The sequence below is a fragment of the Etheostoma cragini genome, chromosome 19, assembly GCF_013103735.1.
Source record: "Etheostoma cragini isolate CJK2018 chromosome 19, CSU_Ecrag_1.0, whole genome shotgun sequence".
Classification (NCBI taxonomy): domain Eukaryota; kingdom Metazoa; phylum Chordata; class Actinopteri; order Perciformes; family Percidae; genus Etheostoma; species Etheostoma cragini.
This window is the reverse complement of record NC_048425.1, coordinates 6015016-6039057: the sequence shown is the minus strand read 5'-3', so window position 1 is coordinate 6039057 and position 24042 is coordinate 6015016. Positions and strand designations below refer to the sequence as shown.

Sequence of the window (24042 nt, the reverse complement as noted above, 5' to 3'; positions counted from 1 at the left end):
TTTGGAGCTTTGTGTGTGTATGAGAGCGTTAAATGAAAGGGGAGGGGGTCGGGGTGTTGGAATGGAAAGGTACAGAGTGACATTTGCGATACAGAAAGGAGAGGTGAGGAGGCTTTGAAGAATAATACCCTGTCGGCAGCGTCAGGGAGGCGTCTGCAATGACAGCCACTGACAGCAGCTTTAGCGGCCTGCGTTTAAATGCCATATTAACATTGAATATCGTTAGAAAACAGCGGCCTCTTGATGTCATTGGAAAAAACGTGTTTACAGTAGGCCACCTTGCTGTGGAAACCATGGTCCTTTTAAAAGTAGGCTGTATGGTACATATTTTTGATTGAAACTTTCTGTGTGTTAAATAGAGCCCGACTAATGCTGTTTGTTTGTTCCTCAGCAGATGGTGTTACCCAGTTGTTATGAAAATGTTTACATTTTTCTGAGCTCTTTAAGTTCATCTTCTTGTCCATGTTAACTCAAAAGTGAAGGTTGAAAGTTGATTATTGACCTTTAAAAGCGTAGTTGACAAAACAATCCCACCACAAAGTCCATTTAGTTGCAGTTCAAGAGCTTTGAAATGTGTCAAACTATCACACTCGGTTGCTCCCTTTGCTCAGTTCTTATGGACAAGCTGATCTTAAAGGACAGTTCTGTCCTTCAGCAAAATGAACCTAAGGGTTAATATCACATGGGTAATGAGTCCACTGACTACTGCCCAAAGACTTTCTTGCAACTCCACGGCTATCAGGCCATTGTGGTGGTCTCACTGTGGTCTAGAAAAATCTATTACCTTGTTAATTGGTGAGCACCGAATCCTATTCTACCTTCAAACTACAACTGACTAAAGTTGGTTGGCTGAAACCATTTTATTGTGGTTTAATCTACTGACCCCCTGGTCCAGCTGGCCAGTTTTTATCAGATATCACTGAATCCTGACCTCTAATATTAAGTTGGACAAAGTGTTATTAGTTGGGGATTTTAACTTGCACATCAGTTTTGCTGCCAACTGTGTAGCAATAATAGTAGTGATTCATTAAAATCGCTCTGTAAATGTTGTCCTAACAGAAAACAACTATTTCTTTTAACACACTTGTGAAGGATGCTTAGCATCACCGCCACATTCTGTAGTACCATATTTCTCCACAGATAATTGCAATCAGTTCCTTACCTTCTTTGTTGATAAGGTGACTGCTATTAGAGGTAGTATTCATCCTGTGGACTACACACACAATTCAAGCCTTTCTCTCTCTCTCTTACGGGTTTGGACTCTTCCCAACCCATTAGCTTACAAGACTTTCTAGAATTGATCATAAAAATGAAACTATCTTCTAGCCCTTCTATATATAATACCATCTTCTCTCTTTTTAAAGGTTTTACCAATTATTGGGACTGCTGTCTTAGCAATTGTAAACTCCTCATTGCTGATAGGATATGTCCCCTTCTACTTTTAGCATTCTACTATCCAGCACATATGAAAGATAACCAACCTAGATACCGCCTTGCCTAAAAACCACAGGCCCATATGCAAGCGTCCATTTTTGTCAGAAATTGAAGAGAAGGTTGTGGCAAACCAACTGACTGATGTGTTGGAGAGACACAATTCTTCAATCAGGGTTTCGGCTTTGGGGCCTTTGTTATTCTCGTTGTATTTGCTGCCTTTGGGACAAATCGTTTACAGATACAATACTGCTTACAAGGTATGCAGATGATATTCAACTAAATTTTTCATTTAAACCCAGTGATGCCAGCAGTTTTTCTAGGCTACTTGACTGTCTCAATGCTATGAGGGACTGGACAGAATTTAACAGTAAATTCATTACGGATCAATGCTGATAAGACCGGGGGTCTTATTGTTGCTCCAGAAAAGATCGTCCCCACAACCATACAATATATTAGGCCTCTTTCCTTTGCTGTCTACTCAAACCTACTCAATTTAGGGTTCATGTTTAATAAATGTACATTTTTTGACTCACATTTAAGCAAATCTTGTTTTTTCCATTAGAGAAATATTTGCACATGGAAATATGTAGTTTCAACTGCTGAACTTGAGATGCTCATACTGTACATGCATTTATCTCTTCCCGCATTGATTACTGCACTCAGTATGTCTGACCTTGATCACCTGCAATCAATCCAAAATGCTGCCACAAGGCTACTTACTGTACAAGGTCATATAGACGGTCTCACGTCATCCCTGTACTCAAGACCTTGCACTGGCTACCTGTCAAATATAGTATTTATTTATAGCCCTTTTTTCTATTACTTTGTGATTTTAATTTTGCAATTTCTGTGTTTTAATGTGTGTCATATTGTATGTTTTATGGCAGGCACTTTATCATTTTTATCTGTGAAAAGCGTTATATAAATACATTTTACTTACTTACTTACTTTCCAAGGTCAAGAATAAACTTTCAATCTCAACATAAACATTTTTAATGAGGTTTGTTTAAATTGTTTTTTAAATATTTACTACCACATATGTACTTAGCGGGATACTTTACATTTGAAAATACATGCATACATACATACATACATACTTCTCTGGGGGACACAGTAGGTATTATAAGCATTGGCATTTCTTTGCTGCAATATTCCTCAACCAATATGGGTTTATAACATCTGCCATGCCAATGTATCGGTTGGCTTCTAATACTGAATGACGAACATGCATTTCCAATAAAGGAATTAACTGCGTTTGATGAGTGCACACTTGAACTTTTCATCTTGTTGCTACAAATCAATCACATACTTCTCTGTGCTCACAAAACCGGATTAAGTCCACAGCTTTGTGATTGAGGACACAAATCTCACAAAATCTTTAAGCATAAGGATTTACTTTGGCATTTTGAGATTAGGATTTACCAAAAGTGTCATACATTGGCACCTGAAGAAACCAAAACTATTTCGAAGAGCCAGTGGTGGCTCACTAAATAACATGTTTTTATGGGCTAAGGCGTGTAGGTCTATTAGTAAACCACTTGCTATGTTGAGGTTAGTGTTTGAGAGTGCCAGATTCCATTGGGTTGTTTTCGTTGGTGAGTGAGTGTGAACGTGTTTGTCTGACTGTCTGGATATCTCTGTTTGATGATAATTAGGTAATTGGTACATGTATGTAAACCCACAAATATGCCTACATTCTGTTGTCTTTGTTTGTATGCTATTTATGTGATATGTTTCACATTCCCCAGGTCTGATTGCGCAAGAGTTCAGTTTCTGGATCTAATAGTTGTGTTTTCAACCTGGATAAGACACTCTGTTCCAAATTCAACTTCAGTTCATGTTTTAAATCCTGTTTGTTGGCAAGAAAGCCGTCCCCCAAGACCTGATACGGATCACCCAACTGAGGAAACCACAAAAGCATACAAAGATAATCTGTTTCAATTCAGGTTATCCGAACACTAAATGCAGGTGTTTCCCAGCAACAGCGTATCGGTATTTCAGTTTTCTTGGAGAAATAGAAGTATGTACCACATCATTGTGTGTTCCACATTTTTCTTGATTTATGGCGAGGTTTAGAGCTTTTAAAAAAAATCCATGGCAACAGAAGCCAAGTCTGTACGTTCCCAAATGTGTCCTCTGCAAATGGCCTCCCACCTGGCGCTTCCCCCAATGTTGTGAGGTCTAATACAACTTATCAACGAGTCTACCAAAGAGGTTCAAGTCCAGAACAAAGATTGATTTGAAACCTCTCCAATAATATGTATTACAAACACTGACATCTCTTCAATTCCGGCCCTATTAGAGGAAATGTCCACCTGCAGCTGGTGCCAAGACAAATAAACATCTCAGAAGAAAAAAGAGGAGGATAGAAAGAGGAACACGAGGAAGAATTGCAACTACAGCAACAGTCAACATAACAATGGAAAATGCTGCATCTGTCTCCAAAGTGGTTTAGCTTTGCCCGGACAAGATGGGATATATTTACACGGATGCTTTAAGGCAGCGACGGTCCCCAAATCATTCCCTGCGTATAAGCACTTTCAACACTCCAGTCTGGAGGAAAGAAAAGCATTGCGCTTCACAACACTGTTGCCTTTGTTTATTTCAGAATCAAAACTCGGCCTTAGAGATGAGGTAATGAGGTAATGATCTCATGAATGTCCTATTTATTACTTAAATAGTGGGATTTCTTCCAATCTTTTAACTTAACTTTGTTAAAAAAAAAAAGATCCTATGTCTCATGGATATTTTCCAACACAACCACGATACAGTTTACTTACAGAGTAATTCTAAAATATCATTGTTAGAGAGGCAGAGTTTCTATACCATCAGCAGCCTCCATAGAAACTCACCTCCTACTTCCAAAACATCCAAAAATGATGACATGAAGAAGAAATAGAAATGAATTACACCACAAAATCACAGAATAACTCCTTGACATTGCAAATTGATGATGCTTAAAGGTTCAGTGTGTAACGTGTTTAGTTGTTCATTTTCAAAATCGATGTTTCCCGTTCACAAACTTGTCCTTTTTCATGAATATATACCACAACTATCAATTTGAAGTATTCTTTTTGGCTTGAAATTTTACATTTTCACTTGCATGAACTGGGGTAGACTCTCCAAAATTATGCTCTATCTTGAAATAGGTTAGCGGATAAGGGACAAACTGGACATACTGCTCTGCCTTTCGCTGTGACATGGATTCTTTTCTTAAAAAACATGGCAAAATAATCTGATTCTGATCTGCTGTATTTGCCTACTCCTGCAGCAATATTAGCTAGTAATGTAGTCCTAGTTTATTGAAACTGATACATGTGTAACAAATTAAGCACACTGGTTTTTATCCTATTAAAAACATAAATGCAGCACAAAAACATCATGATGAAATTAGCCAGTAACCAAACCAGGCACTCAGTGATATGTAACATATTGTGAAAATTATGTGATTGTACATCCAGTTGTAGAACATTCAACATATCAAAAATAAAACTGATGAGGTCAGAAATCCAACAGAAAGACCTCCATAAAACGACAAGCAGATATTCGTAACGCTGATACTATTTACCGTTCATATTTATATACAGGCATACTGAGAGAAACAAAACATACCATTTAGATATTGAGTGAACATTTAAAAAGAAATACAATCAATATTAATAACCCAAGATGCATGAGGCAGATTGCCAAGCCAGTCAATCCATCTGGCACTCAGACTGTAACGGCCGTTGTTGTTCTTCCGCCCACTCAATCAAACCAGCTTTCCTCGTCCAATTACCCAGAATGCCGTGTGCGATTGGAACACGGTCAGTGCCTAAGATGTTTCTCTCAGCGCTTTGTTCCGCCATCACAACATTGGAGACCAGTGGGGGGGATAATTGAATGAGTTTCTCATTTGCCAGCCAAGATAGCCTTTCCCTTTGGCATCACATTGTGAAATTAGGTTCTCTCTTTCTCCTCTGTCTCTCCTCCTCTCATTGTTCCTAGTTGAGATTGATGAATGGTGTGACAGAAACCGTCAAGCTAACACACACAGCCCTCCAAGCCTACCCTGTCTGGCATTAACTGACACTGTCCGCACTCTCTTCTCCAACACTTTGGATGCAATCTCACTTCTCAGTCAAACTAGGCTCCGTTGGGCCTGCTTAGAAGTCCACATTACAGAAATGGAGACTTTAGTGAAGACTTTTAAATCACTAGGTAGCGTGAGTTAGTTACTGGTTGCCAAATTGGGAGCATTTTCCTGTAATGGCTCTCCTGTTCTATAGTTTGCCATCCTTAAAATTTGCCAACTATACCCCAGACAGGTTAACAATTATCCTAAAACATCTTCTGTGGTTTTGGTAACCTCCACTTTCAGCACAATGATTTATGAGCAATCTTTTCCTTAAATATTGTGCAGCTTTTAGTGTCTACTCCTAAAGTGCGGATACAAACTTTCCCATGTGGGGATGATTGATGTGCAGATGGCATTGCAGGAGATGTCCAAGACTTATACATTGATGTTTGATATATCATAATACATGCTTCTAGCATAAATGCTCACACATCCCACAATTAAATTGTGAATACTTTACTGCAGCACATCTCCCAAAGCACACATTCACACAACCACAACAAAAAACTCTTTACTTGTATTATTCTGACTTCTTGTGATTGTGCAGTTGGGAGCATTGGCCACTTTAACAAACTCTAAATATAACTAAAATACTTGATTTAGAAACTTTACTTAAGAACATTTTTGTGTATAGTTTACATGATTTTTACTACACAAACTAACACATACTAAGCCACATGTATGGCCCAGAGCATCCTGGGAGGCCTTTATGGAAACCAATCTTCTTACCATTACAGTGTCAGTCTCATGGCTACCCACTGAGCAAAACAAGAGCAGGGAAAGTTTTGTGGAATAAAGTTAGTGAAATAGAGATGATGTGGCATGAAGTGTGGCACAAATGGAATTAAAGCTGGAAGACAAATGTTTAGAAATGAAAAAAAACATGCTTTGTATGTGCTCTCATGTCAAAACATTTCAGGATTAATTTGCTTTTTACCACTGTTCAAAGTTAAAACAGTTTTGAATCAGAAGCCTCTACTAGAAAATTAAAAATGTTCTTTCCTTTGAAACATGAAGGACAGGAGGAACAAAAACAAGATGTTTGTGGGGAAAAAAAGATTTTGGCATATTACTGACTCGCACAGGAAACAAACGATCTTCTGCAAGTGACCTAGTTTATCTCAAATATCCAACGTATGTGTCCCTGAGATGTTGCCCAATAATACCAAAGTTCAGTCTAATGTCTGAAATTGTGCATGTGTGTGTTCATGTTGTTCTTTTGAGGCCCTGCGGAGTTGTTGTTATTCTTCCCCCCCAAGCAAAAAGCAGATAGCCTGTCAAAACAAGCACTCTCACTTCCGACTGATGGAGAGACAGCTTTCCAAAAGGATGCAGTTGGGTTGCGTTTTTTCATCCGCTTTGGTATGCTTGCAAATACAGTTTTTGTTTTTGGAAGGTAGATGTCGAGGAAGTGAAAACCCTTGTAAGAGAATTCACTTTAGCAGGGCTTGGGATAGACAATTTTTAATAAACATTATTATTTTTAATGATTGATTTGTGTACACACACACATTCATCTTGTTTTTTGTTGTGCGCCGGGACACATCAATTTATCTATTGACAATTTCACAAACTGACGTGATACTGGGTTGTGACTTTTTATGTCTTTCCATCCATTTTTGTACTGCTTTGTTCAATGGGGTACCCGCCATCGCAAATTGAGAAAGAAGCAAATCGTTACCCAGCTTTGCTCGGAGCTAGGTCTATTCAGACTCTGATCAAAGTCACAGGAGGGGCTGATGGGAGGCCAGCAGTGCAGTGGAGATGGGGGGGTGTCCTTAATTTACCATACTGAATTGCTGCCATGCATATATAAGCCTTTGATTAACAGCTGGGTACCTTGGCATCACTGTTAGCCCCTCAAGGTGTGGACAGGTTTCCAAGTCTCTTCTGCCAAACGAGGTGGCTGCTTTTGAAGTTCTAATCATACAAGCATCTGTTTGGAGATGGGGAGTCCATCAGAATAAGGATCCAGATTCCAGCTTTTCATCAGTGGACGGAGGGTTTTATTTATATGGTTTATTTATATTGTTAGTTCATCTTCAGATTGGAAAATAAGTATAAGAAACGTATCACTGATGTGGCTTGTCGTAATGGCCAGGTCATTTTTGTAAAAGCAACCAGACAAAAGTTGAGTATTTGTACTTTGAATGTCAACCTTTCAAATTTTTGCTTCTCCCACCAACATTTGTAGTTATTTTGTTAATGGAAGTTAAACCTAATTATTGTAGATTAAATTGGGGATTTTAAAGGATTTGAACCCCATAATAATGTTCAATACTTGATTCTGATCAAATTCGACTATCAAGCCCCAACCATAATTGCACTGTAACTAAACAGCGTGTTGGACTACTGTAAATTGCTGTGTGTATAGTTAATTGTGTGAATATGATTTAACTTTAAAGAAACAAAAATGTAAACGAAACAGTCACCCGCTTTACATATAGTCAATGATCTCTACCTCTCTCTCTGTCTCTCTTGCTTCTTGCCAAAGTTCGAGACGTATTGGATCGGAGATAGATTCGCTGCAGGCCTGTTGGTCCCTTCGCTGTCACCTCTGCTTTGACAGATATCAACGGCTCCAAACCAGACACAGTTAAACTCTCCCATTGCTGCCAGCTTATTATCTCTTCTTTTGACCTACTCCCGCAGGAAAACGTCTGCTAAGTGCATTATTGAAGAAAATGCATTAGATGTACAGCATAGAAGGGCCTTAAGTTTATAGCTGTTCAAGGTGTTTTAAGATGCATGTACAGGATGAGATGAGTAGCTCAAATAAGTAAAGTAACACTTGGCTCATTTCTTTTCACTGCATATGACCCATGTTATTTATTTAGGTCATCTCGAGTCTTAACAGATCACAGTGGAATGCAGCGTCTTTCAAGGCTTTTCAGGAATAGTAATACTGCTGTTGCAAGTTATCTTTAGCAATGACGTAGTGTGGACTAAAATCTTATTGCTCTTACTCATTGTTTTATGCATATTTTTACTTGGTTTAAGGAAGGTTAACATTTTAAGAATTTATGCAAGATAATAAAAAGATTATATTATTAGATTGTTTTTACAGCATGTTGGCTTACAGCGAAGTTGAAGTAATAATAATAGTGATAACATAAAGTAATAATTCAATCTACAGAGCTCTATAAAGAAGGAAATATCTCTCCATTCCCGTTCTCCCGGGAAGAGAAGCTCACAAGTCAACCTTTTACTTGAATCTCTTTCTATATCCCTATATTATTACAGAGTGACGTAATGATCAGAGGAAATATGTTTTCCTAATCGAAAACAGGTGGAATTTTGATATTTCATTATCAACCAGTCTAAAGCTTCTTTTCTTCACTCCTTGTACACATGTACTCACAAACAGAATGTGTTTAGTGTTCCTGTTGTCACTATAAGCAGCCTTTGGGATTTTCTGTATCACAATTGTTTGTTTTTTTTGTGCACTGTATGATTCGAACAATAAGGTGCATGCAGAGTTACACTACAGGGCAGCCCCTTCCAACACACTGGCTCCCGTGGTTGCCTTTATGTTAATACTCCGACCTAAAGTATGCAGAGGCAAATCGGGAGGGTGTTATTAGTGGGTATGCATGCGTATGCTCCGTTTGGTAGCATCTCTTCAGTCGCTAACACCAGCCACTGACTCATGGCTAAGGCAGAAACCGCTGTGGCCTAAGAGCACTTTAAGCTGACGCCTTGTAAAAGACCTAAAACACCCTGAAACACTCACTTGTGCAATATTAACACAAAAAGGATACAGCTAGGCATACCAGCAAGTGTGCACACATCAATTTATTCACTGTTATTGTGTTCTGGCATGAAAAGACCTGTTAACACATAGACACAAATAGCACTGTGCTTACAGTTGGCAGGAGCCACACAGGACCAGGGAGGGCTCCATGCTCCTTAATGCGGCAGCCCAATGGTGTGCACCGACAGCTGGGAGCGGCCGTAGCAAACCTCCTGGGAATGGGAACCAGAGCAGCAGGCGGGCTGGAGCTTTGAGGATAAGAGAAACCCTCTCTTCTATTCTTTCTCCATGCTCCTTTTACTCCCTCGCTTCACAGGCTCTGTAATTACGCCGCTGCTGCCAGAGCTGCTTGAAGTTTAGCCAATTAGACAATAAAGACCAGAGCTTTCTCTCCTGCTCTGTTTCCCTCCCTGGTCACACCCTTGCGTGTCTCCTCTCGCTTTACCTCTCGTATTTTACGGTCTGTCATGTGTAGCTATTTCATCCTGTTTGGACTCAGAATACAGAAAAATCATCCACCTCCTCTTACACACATCCTTTGTTTCCCTCTCATTTTCTAATTTGGTACGATATACTCCTGATCCATTTAGCTTGCAATAAGTAAGCAGATATCTGTTCTTCTGACTTCATCTTGGCTGCTTCTACTTCTTCAATTGCTTTGATTTTCTCTCTACCTTGTTGCTCCAACTTCTTTTTCTCTTCATCCTTTGTTCACCAGGTTTTATCCACATAACCTCTTAACCTCATTTAGAACACCCTTATTATACAACACACCTAGACATTTGCAGCTTGGCCTCCACAGCAAAGCTAGCAGACGGTCCTGTTGTGGTTTTACACTTTAATGTTCCGTCTAATTGTATGTGGTAGATTGTAAACAGTGGCTAAAGTTAGTTTGGGAACTGTAGCTGGTGTCTGGGGCGGACACAGCAGCCCGGTCTGCGTTGCCCAGTGTTCTCTAGTGGTTATAGACCACTGGCAAGCAGCTGCTTAGTTTGTATGAGAAATAATTAAAATCGTAGAGCATTCTCCTTCTTTTCTGTCCCTCCTCCCCATCGTGCCCTCGTTGCCTGTGTTTTGCTGATGTAGGGTTTAAAGGAACCCTAGAACTGAGGGCTGTTTTTAGTGGTTGTGTGTGACGGTCTTCGTTATTCAGTTTAGTCATGTCACTAAAGCTGGAGCTATGTCGGTAGCGTGCTGGCAGGCAGGATGTGTGTATTTGAATGGTCAACCGTGGCAAAACACTAAGAACATGACTATACTAACTAGGACACTTTTCAACTTAAGAGATGTCTGGTTCTTTGAAAGTGCAACGTCTACATTTCTCTTAAAGTCGAACCAATATGAGGCAAACGTGGTAGGAATCAGATTGTATTTATTCTTATTAAATCCTTTGACTTTGTTTTCTTCTCCAACAGCAAATTCTCCGTCACTCCCGTGCTAATGCCACCAAGGTCATTTTCCTGATTACCGATGGCTACTCCAATGGCGGGGACCCTCGGCCGGTGGCGGCAGCTCTGAGGGAACGTAGTGTTGAGATCTTCACCTTGGGCATCTGGCAAGGTAACATCAAGGAGCTTCACGACATGGCCTCGCACCCAAAGGACCAGCACTGCTACCTAGTGCACAACTTTGCCGAGTTTGAGGCCCTGGCTCGTCGTGCACTGCATGAAGGTATGAAAAACAGATGTGGATAACTAAAGATGATTTGTTGTGGTGTTGTTTTTTTGTTATAGCAGACCTTTTTTAATATATCTCAAAGACTCAAAGAGTTTCATGTATTGTTGTGTAGTAAAGCAGGTCGAGGTGCTATATAAATACTGTGAAAGTATCAAAATGCTCAATCCACAGGGAAATCCACACAGCCCATGTTCAGAAACTGTGCCTTTAAACGAGCCGTCAGGACTCCCCGTGCCATAACAGTAGGCTCGGTCAAGATGAGCCAGGTCTGCGCAGAATCGATCACTGGCGATCGCCCCCCCTTTACATGCCGGTTAGATTGGTGTCCGGCCTCTCAGATGATTTAACAGCTGATTGGTTCAGAATCGACTCATAATTATGTGTTTTTGAATACATTTTTTGTTGTTTTTGAATTGTAGGGATTTTAATTGCTATTTGTCTGATTCAGTCAGAGAGATTAAATCTGTTCAGATCATATACAGTCTGTTGTTTATTAACATCAGTAACAGATCGCATGCATTGCATGTAGAGTAGTTATGACAGATACTCTGTCTTAACACAAACAACTGGAGATTGTGTACAAGCTGGTGTGTGCTTGATAATTTTATTAAACCGGAATCAGACATAACAGGATGTGAGTGTTTCTTTAACTTCCTGTTCAACATGAAGACTGCTGGAATTGGCTGGAAACTGTCCAACTTTCCCACTGCTTTTTGTTACTGCCCCCGACTGCTGCTGCCGCCTGCTTTCGTCCACTTCACAGGCGAGGCGCAGTTCATCTTGAATGAGAGTACAGATGTGGAGGACTCGGAAGCATTGACCAATCATAGCAGACCGGGGTTTTTCAGGAGGGGGGCTTATAGAGACAAGCTCTAAAATGGATTATTCCTGACAAACGGTGAACACAGGTACATTTAGACGGACACCATGAGAAAAATAATGTGGTTTTTGAACATTAAAGCATGTTAACATGTTTTACTGGAAGCCTAGTCACACTTTGCAAGATTTTCCTCCACCGCGGCGCTGCAGAGGACAGTCTGCCTGGTCCACACAGCATTCCGGGATGGGAGACAAACATGCTCTGGTTTATTGGAATTTCTTTAAAGCAACCTTCATGGGCAGTGCTAGGCAGTGGGAAAAGGCTATTGTGTGCCGCTCAACAGATAACTCAGATTGGACAGTCTAGCTAGCTGACTGGAGAGATCTGAGAAAAAGTTATCCAAAGTCCTCATTATTTGACCGGAGTTTAAAATGCCAACACAAAGGAAGCCCAACGCAACGGATATCTGGCATAAATGACTGAAACCCAGCAGAATTTCCATCGGCAACGCAGTAATCCTGGAAGTGGAACGTCAATGATATAGACTAGTAGAAGCCCAAAATACAAATATGCATAATGTGCATAATGTGGGACCTTTAAAAGAAACCTCTGCATTCTCACTTCACAGCCCTAAACAGTTCCCCATTTTTGCTGCACAAGAAAGTAAATTGAAGTTGAAGCTACCGCAGAACTCTTTGTGTCTTTAAAGCATCATTTGTCCCAATATCACTTTTTGATCTTCAGCAATATTTCTTAAGTTAGTGATTTGACCCTAAACTTTATTTAAAACGAAGCAGATAATATTTCAAATGGAATCTGACAACGTACATTTTACATGGTCTCTTATGTACTGCCAACAGTCATAAGGCTTCCATACTTCCATACAGATATAACAGAGTGAGACCCTTTTTCCACACTTGAGGGGGACTTCCCACACTTTGGTGAAAAGAGGGAATCAGTCATGGCTTTAAAACTTTAAATAACACCATAAATATCACAGTCGAATACAGCTCTGAGTGTGTAGAAAGCTATAAATCCTACACATGCACTGGTAGGCTGTATATGTGCACTCTCACAAGGCTTATGAAATCCAAGACAGTAGGTGCAGTAGTAAAGATCAGTGAGACAGTGCAAGGATAAGGCCATGAGAATGAAAGCCATCACACACTGTAGTATCAGCTCAGCCTCCGGTCCGTCCGTCTTGAAGTCTGCCCAATATCTCTGCTAACAGCCTCAAAGCACACTCAGGTTTTCAAACGTGGAGCCACTCTCACTGGCCATGTTTCAAATCACAGAAATTACACCAGAGACCTGTCGGTCTTCCTACTCTCTCAATAAGAGGAAAATAAAGAAGAGCCAGTTGACTTTTCAACATGAAATTTAAGTTTCCTCGTAGCCCAGCATCAAAGCTAGTTTTGGTCTCAGTCTCAACTCCTTCTTTTGGAAAATGTGTCAGCAATGATTTATGGACTTGTGTTGGTGACTGCTTAATTTTATATACTGGAAAAAGGATATGGTGTTTGCTTTTAGTCAGTAAAATAGTGAGGAAAGAAATATTTGATCCCCTGCCAATTTTGTACATTTGCCCACTGACAAAGAAATAATCAGTCTATGATTTTAAATGCTAGATTTATTTGAACAGTGAAGGACAGAATAACAACAACAACATCTGAATGATTCAGAGGACAACTGGGTGAAAGTGTTGTGGTCAAATGAGACCAAAATGGAGCTCTTTGGCATCGAATCAACTCGCCATGTTTGGAGGAGGAGGAATCAAAAACATATTTCCCTCATTAAAATGCAAATCAATTTATAACATTTTTGATGTGCGTTTTCTGGATTTTCTTGTTGTTATTCTGTCTCTCACTGTTCAAATAAATCTACCATTAAAATGATAGACTAATCATTACTTTATCAGGGGGCAAACATACAAAATCAGCAAGGGATCAAATACTTTTTTCCCCTCTCTGTACATGTGTGGCCTACAGGCACTGGAGATTTTTTATTCATGCATTTCTGTGGTGAATGGGTTCACTCTTATTTCTAAAGTCTGGGAGGCTTTGTTTAAATCAGTTGTAATGGCATACTGGACAGAGCCTACCAATATACTGTATTAATACATCGTTTAGATACCCTTTAAGACTGCTTTCCCTCATTCATGCACCTTGCAAGTAGGTTACCCCTTACTGTAACAGCTGACTACTTTATTGAAATTGTCTGATTTCCAGGTAGTGAAATCTGATTCTACTGCACCCTCTGCTTCTCTGTGCCTGTTTCCCACCCTCAGACCTCCCCACGGGCAGCTACATCCAGGAAGATCTGTCGCGCTGCTCCTCTCTGTGTGAAGCAGGCAGGGATTGCTGCGACCTGATGGCCAGCTGTAAATGCGGCACGCACACCGGACAGTACGACTGCATCTGTGAGAAGGGATACTACGGCAAGGGTCTTCAGCACGAGTGCACAGGTAGGACAGATGTATCCCAGGATCTTGTGGCATTTCACCAGCCTCGCCTCTATCTCAACTGTGTCAGAAAATTCTCACAGTAACTTGTTTCCTCACTTTTCTTAAAGATTCCTTTTTTGTCAGTTTATCTCTTATTAGTGGAGAAAAGTGATGTAATAGTTTGCAACTACAGAAAACTCCATTGATGGTCTAACTTAAATGAAAGGTTTTTGCCTAAGCTGCAGCCCCTGCAAAGCTATAACAGTGTTTAAATAAGCAGAAAACCAACCCAGGAAAAGGTTTGTTTCTCACCACTTTCCACAACCTGAATGACTTTGTTTTTGCTCAGAGTTTGTTCTTAGAGTTTCTCATCCTCTTGTCCTCGTCTGCTTTGCCTGTCAGCGTCTCCTCCAAATAAGGAGAAGCTCATTCTGGGTGAAAGTTAAATAAGCAGCCTGTCCACTTATCGCAGTGTAAGCTGTCCACAAACCCAGTGAAGTGCCAGAGGTGGAGGACTGAGACTGATGTCTTTGTGTGTTTTCTCTCTCCTCCACTTTCAATTTCCTCTTCATCTTTTACATACATTTTTTGTTCTTTACATGCACCGAAATCTTTCTGAAATTTTAAAACTAACTGCCTTTTTTCTGTGGCTATTGCTTTGCTTCCCACTTCTGTTTCATACCTATCTATTTAAAGAAATAAATCATCTGTTTCATCTGTTGCCGGAGGGCTCTGGGTTTACCCTGTTGTTCCTCACTACTGGTTATTTATAATGTTGTAGCTCTTGGACTTATTATTTTGTGGTTGCAAACAAATGTCACAGATAACATCTTCAGCCAAAGTGTGTGTGTGTGTGTGTGTGTGTGTGTGTGTGTGTGTGTGTGTGTGTGTGTGTGTGTGTGTGTGTGTGTGTGTGTGTGTGTGTGTGTGTGTGTGTGTGTGTGTGTGTGTGTGTGTGTGTGTGTGTGTGCGCAAACACAGGCATGTTCATGCATATATTAATGTGGTGTAAACACATATGGAATCATTTCCTGGGTCCCGAAAAAGTTTACAGAGAGATTACATAAACTGTAAATTCAAGCTCAAATTTTAGTAATGTAAAATGTACAGACGACGATTAAAAATTAGAGATGTTTTTTTTGTCAAAATTCTTTTAAATGTATTACATGTAGGAGGACTTTTTTTTCTTTATCTTTTAATTTCTCTTCAACACAAACCTTTAACTTTCCTACCATCTTTTTCAGAGTTTCCACCTAACCTCTTTTAGAGTCTAAGAATATGTTATTTTCCCATGATTTAATGAATTTCATTATGTGTTTAACTCCACAAAACATTGATTAAAATTCAGGGACATTTCTTGTTTTCTCTCCATCAGTTGGTTGGGTTGATTACTATAAAATAATAGATAAAAGTATAGGGATAATCTAAAACAAATTAGTCTTGGCTGAGTGGAAGTGGGGAGGCAGTGGCCCTTTTTTAAAAGGGGAAACCCTGACATTCAGCCTCTAATTCTATTGAAATCTACCACTGATTGATATGATAGCTACATTTGAATTGATAGATAAACGTTGCAAGCATTCAATTTGTTCTGTTTGAGTCTGTTACTTAAAATCAATTTACCACTGCAGATAGTAAAATTAAAGTGCTTGCCTGCAGCCTGTAATGACGCATTCATTTGTCTTCAAAATGTCCATTCTCTGGTCTGTTGAATCTCCAAGTTACACGGCATAATGTTGCAATTTCATGCAGGTGGTCCCAGTCATTTACCTGTAAGGTTAAAGGTTTATATATTGTTTTTACTGAATATGTAATGGCAAAAGTCACAGAGAAACATAGCAGTCTTTGTGATTGTTGGAGAGCAGAACAACTTGCATCTGCAAGTCGTTCTGCACTGGCTGGTGTTTGTGTGTCTGTGTTAAAGTAACTGCTGTGTTAAACCTCAGTGCTCACCCTTCAGGCAGGCGAGGCAGGTGGGAGGGAATGAGGGACTGAGACAAAAATCAGTGCAGAGTGCACTTCGTAGAGGAAACAGTCACAGAAATCTGGACAACAATCTACTCTAATAATAGGAAGCTATGGTCCATAATCCTGTTTGTATTTGCCCTCTAGGGCTTCCTGTCTGTACCCACATGTTTTCAGTCTAGAATAAGATAACAAGCAGAGAAGGAGAGCAAAAGGCCATTTGAGCGACAGGCACGTCTAAGTAATACTGATCAGAGTTTATGAATCGCAGAGAGAAAAGAAGTGAGAGCAAAGTGAGAGCTAAAGGAAAGGCCATCGGGGTCATCATGCCAAAAAGCATGCCTTGCTAATTCTCATCAGATGTTGTCGAGACTGGAGCCCCACTCTGCTTATTAATCAGTTTTAATGGTTTAATTAATAGCAGAGAGCAGACTGCAGAGTTGGCTTAGGTGGCTCGAGGAAGGAAGGACACAGCAAGGCGCTGCAACCGCAACTGAGGACGGCTTCCTCCGTCTGTCTCTCACTCACTCATATAACAATGTCTCATAGGAGAGGAGTTGGCTCTTTTGTGGTGGACACTTGATTGTCTATGAGTTGTCATGCTATAGAGCTGACACGGACCCTCAGTGTGCCGTGTCAATAGCACTGTTAGCCTTATTCATCTTACTTTTGGTTTTGTAAAGTGGTGTGAAATACCCTCATATATGTTATTGAACACTAGGCTTTATTCTCTAATAACTTATGAGGTTCTTTTGAAGTTGTAGTGGCTCCAAAACCAATTAGATTTGTGGTGAAAGCCGTACGTAACCAAGAAACTTAAAAATAAACTCAACAAACTCTCTCTTTAATATTCTGTTGCTTTAACCTCAATGGGCTTGGCTGAAATGAAGGTGTTTGGTGAATTATGGGTACACCATTCTGCGTCAGCAATGCCAGGTTTCTTGAGTGACAGACAGACGCAGCCACTCACTGCCAGAGCTAGAGGTTGCTGTGGCTTGCATAAGCTTGATGATCGGTGTGGGACTGATGGTGGTCTCGTTGTCTATACTAAAAGTTTGGAGAGGTTTTATTCTTTTTGGACTTTGTTTTCTAACATTTAGCAGTCTTTGACACATCTGAAAATAATATGGCCGAACCGGCCGTCAGTTGATTATTATTATCATTGGCTGAAGGGCTCTGTTGGAAACACTATCCAAATCCCCACAGTGCACAGCAGTGTTGTTTATGAATCTTTCGACAGCCAAGTGAAACAGCCTCATCCGCAAAACACGACCGGAATCCCAGCAGATAGAAACGGATGGTTTACTCTGACAGGTCATGCAGGACATTGTTTCAAATTCCAATCTCTAGCTCACAATGTCTGCATCACAGAGGATCAGCATAGGAATGGGGAAGTAGGTAAAGTGGGGGTGCATGAGGGCAACATGTTTTCCTCCTGTCACACGTTCTGGCTTATCAGCCTCTTCTGTAGCCTTAGTGAATGACAGGAGGTCTGGACTGTGTTAATGTGGTGTCAGCACAGGCTTTGTTCTCGACGGCTCTTTTGGGGATGAATGGGGGAGAGAGAGCAGAAGAAAGCATTAAAGAAATAAAGGAACAAAAAAAGAAAGACTAAGCAGGGCATGTGAGACAACAGGTAAAAGATTTGGGGAAAATATTTGCAGTCTGATTTATAAATTTAAAATACTATCTCTCTGATGTCCAAATTATTTGTGTGTGTGCTTGTACATTTAAAAGAAGGAGCTTAACACACTTATTGGTATTGTTGGTACAGTTTATCTGATGCTAGATTGAGAAATGTTATAAACAATATGTTATTATCATCTAGGATACAGCTGTTTATTCAGGGTAATAGTTGCCAATATAAAAATGCTAATTTTGCCCTTAAATCAATCTGTGGCTACTCTTTAGAATGTTAAGCAATACTATTCAAAACAAACTATCTGTGTCATACTAAGGTTTCAGACATGCTGAAAAAATCTCACTTACTGTTTTAGCCTTCAAAAAAGATGCTGGTATGGAATTTCAGGTACAACCATTCAGTATGGTATCATGACAATTGAGCCATTTCTATGACAACTGACTGAGCAAACTCAAAACACTAAAAACTCCCCAAAAAGCTAGTAAGTGGACATTTTGTGTGTAGGTCAGTACTATCTCCAAGATGTACTCTTTGTTTTCTTGTGTCTGTTAAAAGGAAGCGGCATTCACTGCTTCTGCACTGGAAATATCTGTGGTCTCGATGTGAATGACCGAGAGGTCCCGGGAGAGGAAGCCTCGAGGTGGATATAAATTGAACAGAAGAATAAAAACAACAACAAGAGAGGTGGAATTTGTTACAGTAAATGTTAAGGAGGACTATGAAAAGTGTTGAAATGGGAGGAATGTTGCAATCATTATTTATTTTCTTCTCTACTTTCACCCCTGCTCCTCTTGCAGAGGTCTCCAGTGATAATGTTTTTTTTTGTCAGTGGTTATCACTATCTTATGCACTGTCACGCTAACACTCGCTTACTTGCAAGTATACACTAAGTAGGGATCAACAGGATCTGACACATAACAGATGCCTGGCAATAGTGCAGAACCATGCCTGTTTATATCACCTGAGAGAATACAGACACTACATGCTAAATCAACTTGCTTTAGATTTGTGTCATTCAAAATGTTTCTGGCTGCAAAGACTAAAACCTGTGTATGTTGTTGGAAACAATCATAATGCATGGTTTGTCCAGTCTTTGTACGCTCCAGCTAGTCTTCAGGTTGTGTCCCCAAGTTGATGGTCACTAGCCTTTCTAAATTTTAATTTAATTTAATTAAAAATTAAGTAGTAAAAATAATTAACAATAGTACATCAGAATGATGTTGGTCTGTTGGTCTTAAAAGGGCGGCTGCGGCTCAGTGGTAGAGTGGTCGCCTGCCAGTCGGAAGGTTGGTGGTTTAATCCCTGGCCCTGCAGTCCCATGTCGAAGTGTCCTTGGGCAAGGCATTTAACTCTGAGTTGCCCCAGATGCTACGCCATCAGAGTGTAAATACCTGCAAATGTTTATTTGATGAGCAGTTGGCACCTTGCACGGCAGCCTTGGCCACAGTGTATGTGTGTGTGTGAATGGTTCCTGTACTATGTAAAAGTGCTTTTGAGTAGTCGTTTAGACCAGAAAAGCCCTATATAAGAACCGTCCATTTACATTGAATTTACCAATGTAACAATGGTTTTGCTATTCTTTTCAGTTTTGATGCTCAAAACGTTTCTCCTGATAGGGCTGCAGGATGAGAGGCGTCACTAAAAGGATTTATTATGCTCAGCTTGCAAACTATCCAATTTATTTTGATATTTGGTAAAAACATTGTGGCCTGATGATGGCACAGGAGGAGGCTCAGAAGGTCAAAAACATTAAGATTCAACATCTGGGGACTATGAATATATACAGCAGATGTCATGGACTCCAGCCAGTAGTTTTCAAGATACCTTGTCATTTACCAAACTGTCATTAGCACCACTACCAGCAGACGGATGAAAGCAGCCTAATACTTGACACTGGCCTTCTGTTTGTCCAGTTGTTGTAGTTTGCACTGCAGTGTTTTCAGAAGTAAATATATTTCTACCAGACGAGGCACATTTGGCCAACTCATCCAACATGTTCCATAAACATACATATAAAGACTCTCTATTTCCTCCAACTGCACAAATCCTAATCCCCACAGCATCAATAACCACACCAGACTGTCTGATTCTGTACTTGTCGGCGCAGTTTCTGTCCAAGTCCTTGTTTCTCAATGTTTTTGTGGCAAAAATAAAAGCTTCAGTTGCTCAACATGAATTCTGGCCCCGTTTTAGTTTAGTTATGAGCAGGGGGCAAATGCTTGGGACTTCCTGAGGACAGACGGAGGAGGGTGTTTGGGGGGGTCAAGTACCACCACCACCCCGACTCCCCCAACCCCCATTAATTGCTCAAACTGATTGGATGGAAGCTTGTGTTTTTCTTTGGTGAACAGAGAGTGGAAAGAGAGAAAAAAAAGAGGGAAGGCGATTCCCTACCCCAGAGTCATGCATTTTTTGTGGTGGATGGATGGAGAGCTTTCAGTGACTTCTGGACTTCTGGCTTAGTGCCAGATGGAGAGAGAAAGAGTGAGAGGGGGTAGGAAATATCACAACTAATAAGATCAGTAATTGAGATTATTTATATGGGACATAACTGCAAAGTGATTTACAACCCGTAATGTATTATGTTCTAATTGTGTACATACAAGACAGACAAATAAAACATAAAAAAGTGACTACAGATGAATGAAATGGGCAAATAAGTTGGTAGACAGGACAGCTCAGGTTTGAAGGGAAGAGAGAAGGGGAATACATCACAGGAAACCCTGGACCCTCTGCATCTAAAGGACTAAACCTCTGTGCTCTACCAACTGAGCTAACCGGCCAGTCAGGGATTTTTGCAGACATTTCTGGTGTGCTCACTTTTCTCCTCAAAATAAAGTGGATGATAATCAGATTAAATTGCTTGAACACATGTCTCTTAGTTTGGCTCAACTGTTGTACACTGCTGGGACAACACTTAACAATGTTCCTCCCTTCTCACTATCTCCACTATTGTGCTTAGCACTTTGCTGGATGGTTGTGACTGGTTTAGAGAAATTTCTCCCTTTCCCAGAATAGATATACGGTGTAGCCAGACCCGACTTCAGCACTGACACGGCGGTAAAGTCTGGTCTGACAATGTAAGACTAAGTGTTTCTTGTCTTTTGGAATATGCTGCCGTGCTGTACTTTGTGAATAAAATGTTATTATAATGGATGTTAATGTTGGCCGAAGCAATGAAAATAAAACCCAAATAAAGCTTACGAGGTTCAACAATTTAAGAAAATTTGGCGGCTCACCAGAAATACCTACAAAGGAGTCCAGTGTCTGAGCTGCCGTCAGGTGTTGTCAGACAGTCTTTCATGTCATTTGGTGTTTGAAGTTTTTGTTTTATAGCAGATTGTATACATTAGTTATAAAGTACAGGAAGTGTTGAAATCCATATTAGTCTTTCCCTCAACACCACATGTTTTTAGCCCATTCTACTCCCCCTCCCCTCATTAAACGACACATATAGGTCTGTAAAAAGCCTTAATTGATGACTACTGCTGCCGTCTTTGTAGGTCAGGGATGCTGTAAAGCAGACACGTGTGTGTGTGTGTGTTTGTGTGTCTGTGTGTGTGTGTGTGTGTGTTAGAAATAGACAGAGATGAAGGCGCGAGGAGGCAAAGAGGCTATAAACTGGGCCTAATAGGACCATCCTCTGCAGGAGAGCATGAAAAACAAGTAGCCGTGAAACAGCCAGTGGCCTGTATCATGAACTCTTTTCTGTCTTTCTTTTAATCACTCCGTCAGTTATTTTTTTTTATTTCCTCCTGCTAGGTCTTATCCCTGCTCCTTCATTTCATAGCTTCCCCCTCTTCTCTCCGTCTTTCCGTGCATCTCTCCAGATACCAGACGTACTTTATCTATTTACATAGTAGGATTAAGAGCAGAAACACCTTTTGTTAAATCTGCTGTGATCGGATACCCGGCTTGAGGACTGGCCAGCAGCACGGTGGAGAAACAAACAAAAATGTATTAAAAATATACATATATATTTTGATAGATCAACTTAACGGTAAACATTCCCTGATCTGTTTTCTATAACAAATGACTGTGAGCAATTTTTATTTATATTTGGGAAACTATGATATAGTTTGTTGAAACTATTATTTTAGTTTATTAAAAATACTCAGATTAATCTTTATGAAACACATTATAAATAAAGAAACATACACATATATATATATATATATATATACCGTGAGGAAAATAAGAAAATAAGTGTTCAACTACTTTTTCCCTCTTAACTCAAACTGTAGCCAAGAATGATATAATTTAGTTTCTTTCTAAAGGTTTTGTCAATCATGGCCATGTGTGCCACCAACAACACCCAGTGCTGAAAAAAGCGGCAAAAAACGGTCTCTGCCATGACTTTTTTCACTTAAAATATTTGAACATATTTTTAACTTTCTTATGCTTTCATTTCTCTCTCCCACATGTTTTAAACTGACAAATGTGCCCATGGGAATTTAAGGTGGAATGACATGCTCAATGAGCATCATAAGTGCTTTTCTCCAGTGTCTTTTTCGAGGCCTTTGCCCTTCTTCAAATCCAACATGTTTGTCCCTTTCTGTGACCCCTATCCATCTCTAGATATTTTTACCGACCCTCTTCAGTGCTCGTTCAGCTCCTTCCTATGTTCTTTCACTTTCTGATCTTTCAGTTCCGTGCGTGCGTCTTTACTTTTGTGTGTGCGTGCGTGCGTGCATGTGTGTGCATTTGTGTGTGAGTGTAAGAGAGAGCTATTGATGGAAATCTCTCCAGTTGGTGGGAGGTGATGAAGAGGGACACACGCTACCTCAAGGGTCACAGGCTAAGGATGGAGGAAGTCAACAGCGCACAGCTTTCTGAAAGAGAAGCATTCTCTACTTCTCTGACTCACAAATTTGCTCCTGTTCTGACACACGGCTTCTGCAACTCAAAATTGTTGTAATCTCCATGACTAAGTTTTTGTCTGTGATGGGGTGATTGGGTGTTTGAGTGTGGAGACTGAATTGTTTTCAGTCTGTTTGTGACTCTCATTTGGTTTAGCATTTGCTTTTTGTGCACACAACAATTACACAAAAGGAGTATCACGATTTCAATCGAAATTAGAAGCAGGATCAGTAATTACCCCAGTGTTTTTTCTCTACTCTACCACGCGTACTTGCGCACGTCAAAAGAAAAAAACCTCGGCAGACACAGTGTAGTTTACCAGCTGAGAGCATGGAACTAAAGACACAGGGTTACTCACCAGTAGCCTACAGCTGTTCTTTTCCAGACACCATGACCACTGCCGGAGTCGGAGATCACAGAGAAACAACAAAAAATTATCCCTTAAGTCACCAGTGTGGCAACAAATTGCCTTCCCCGTGAGTGAGTTATGTAAACAAACAACCAAGGTAAAGCATGCGGGCTCCGATGGGACTCCATGGTGCCTTAAGGTCGTTAAACTAATGGAGAATTCAATTGCGTCACTGAAAAAAACTCTGAGGAACTGAAACTGTTTTTAAAAAGTACCCTTCTGCTATCTAGTGGCTCTTATTGTGGCATTGCCATCACTGTTGAAAAAAAGTTGAAATTAAATTGAATCATGACCTTGAAGGTGCTCCAAGCAAAGCCATGCATGTTTTAGGCAACAACATTTGTGTTCACAACAACTCACAAACCGCGAGCTGCCTGTCCCCAGAAAACACCGTAAAAAAACGTGGCCTCTGTAGACAGCCCAGGGTCTACAAACGACAACAAAAACCAACTGTGTCCACCTGCACCGCAAAGCATACACAAACAGTTTTTCAGCGTTCCAGCCAATAACCGACAAGAAGCATTTGGGGATGGGGGGTTAGTGCGCCGAAGCACAGAAAGGAGGGGGAGGGGGACAGGATGAGGAGGAGGGAGGGGCAAGCTAACTCAACATTGCTTAGAGCACATTTAAAATCTAAAGTCAAATTGAATCTTGGATTTTGAGATTCGTTATACCCCTATACGCAAATGTATCGATAAACAAAGAAACCCATTAAGACACAAGCACACAATGGATGGGCCTGAGTCCTGCAACTAAATCTGTTCAGCATAAAAATATCCCTGAGCTCACACTAACGCATGGAAGCACCAATTCTGAGGCTACTGTGGGAATGGTGGAGTGTGTGAGTGTCATGTTTATGAGCATGTGTGTGCATGTGGTGTTTTATCCACATGCGTGTACTGTATGTGTGTATGCATGTCCGAT

At 40.4% G+C, this 24042-nt stretch overlaps 1 protein-coding gene across 3 annotated transcripts in view; it reads left to right on the top strand.

Moving 5' to 3' along the window:
- Window positions 1–24042, top strand: part of svep1 (sushi, von Willebrand factor type A, EGF and pentraxin domain containing 1) — an 88198-nt gene that overhangs the window by 12801 nt on the left and 51355 nt on the right. For all 3 annotated transcript variants that reach the window (XR_004660572.1, XM_034901196.1, XM_034901197.1), the window contains exons 2-3: window positions 10721–10976; window positions 14090–14266. Coding sequence is in view for 2 of the 3 variants with exons in the window: in XM_034901196.1 (XP_034757087.1) it covers window positions 10721–10976; window positions 14090–14266 (433 nt within the window). In the remaining variant the exon portion in view is untranslated. The remainder of the gene's footprint in view (window positions 1–10720; window positions 10977–14089; window positions 14267–24042) is intronic.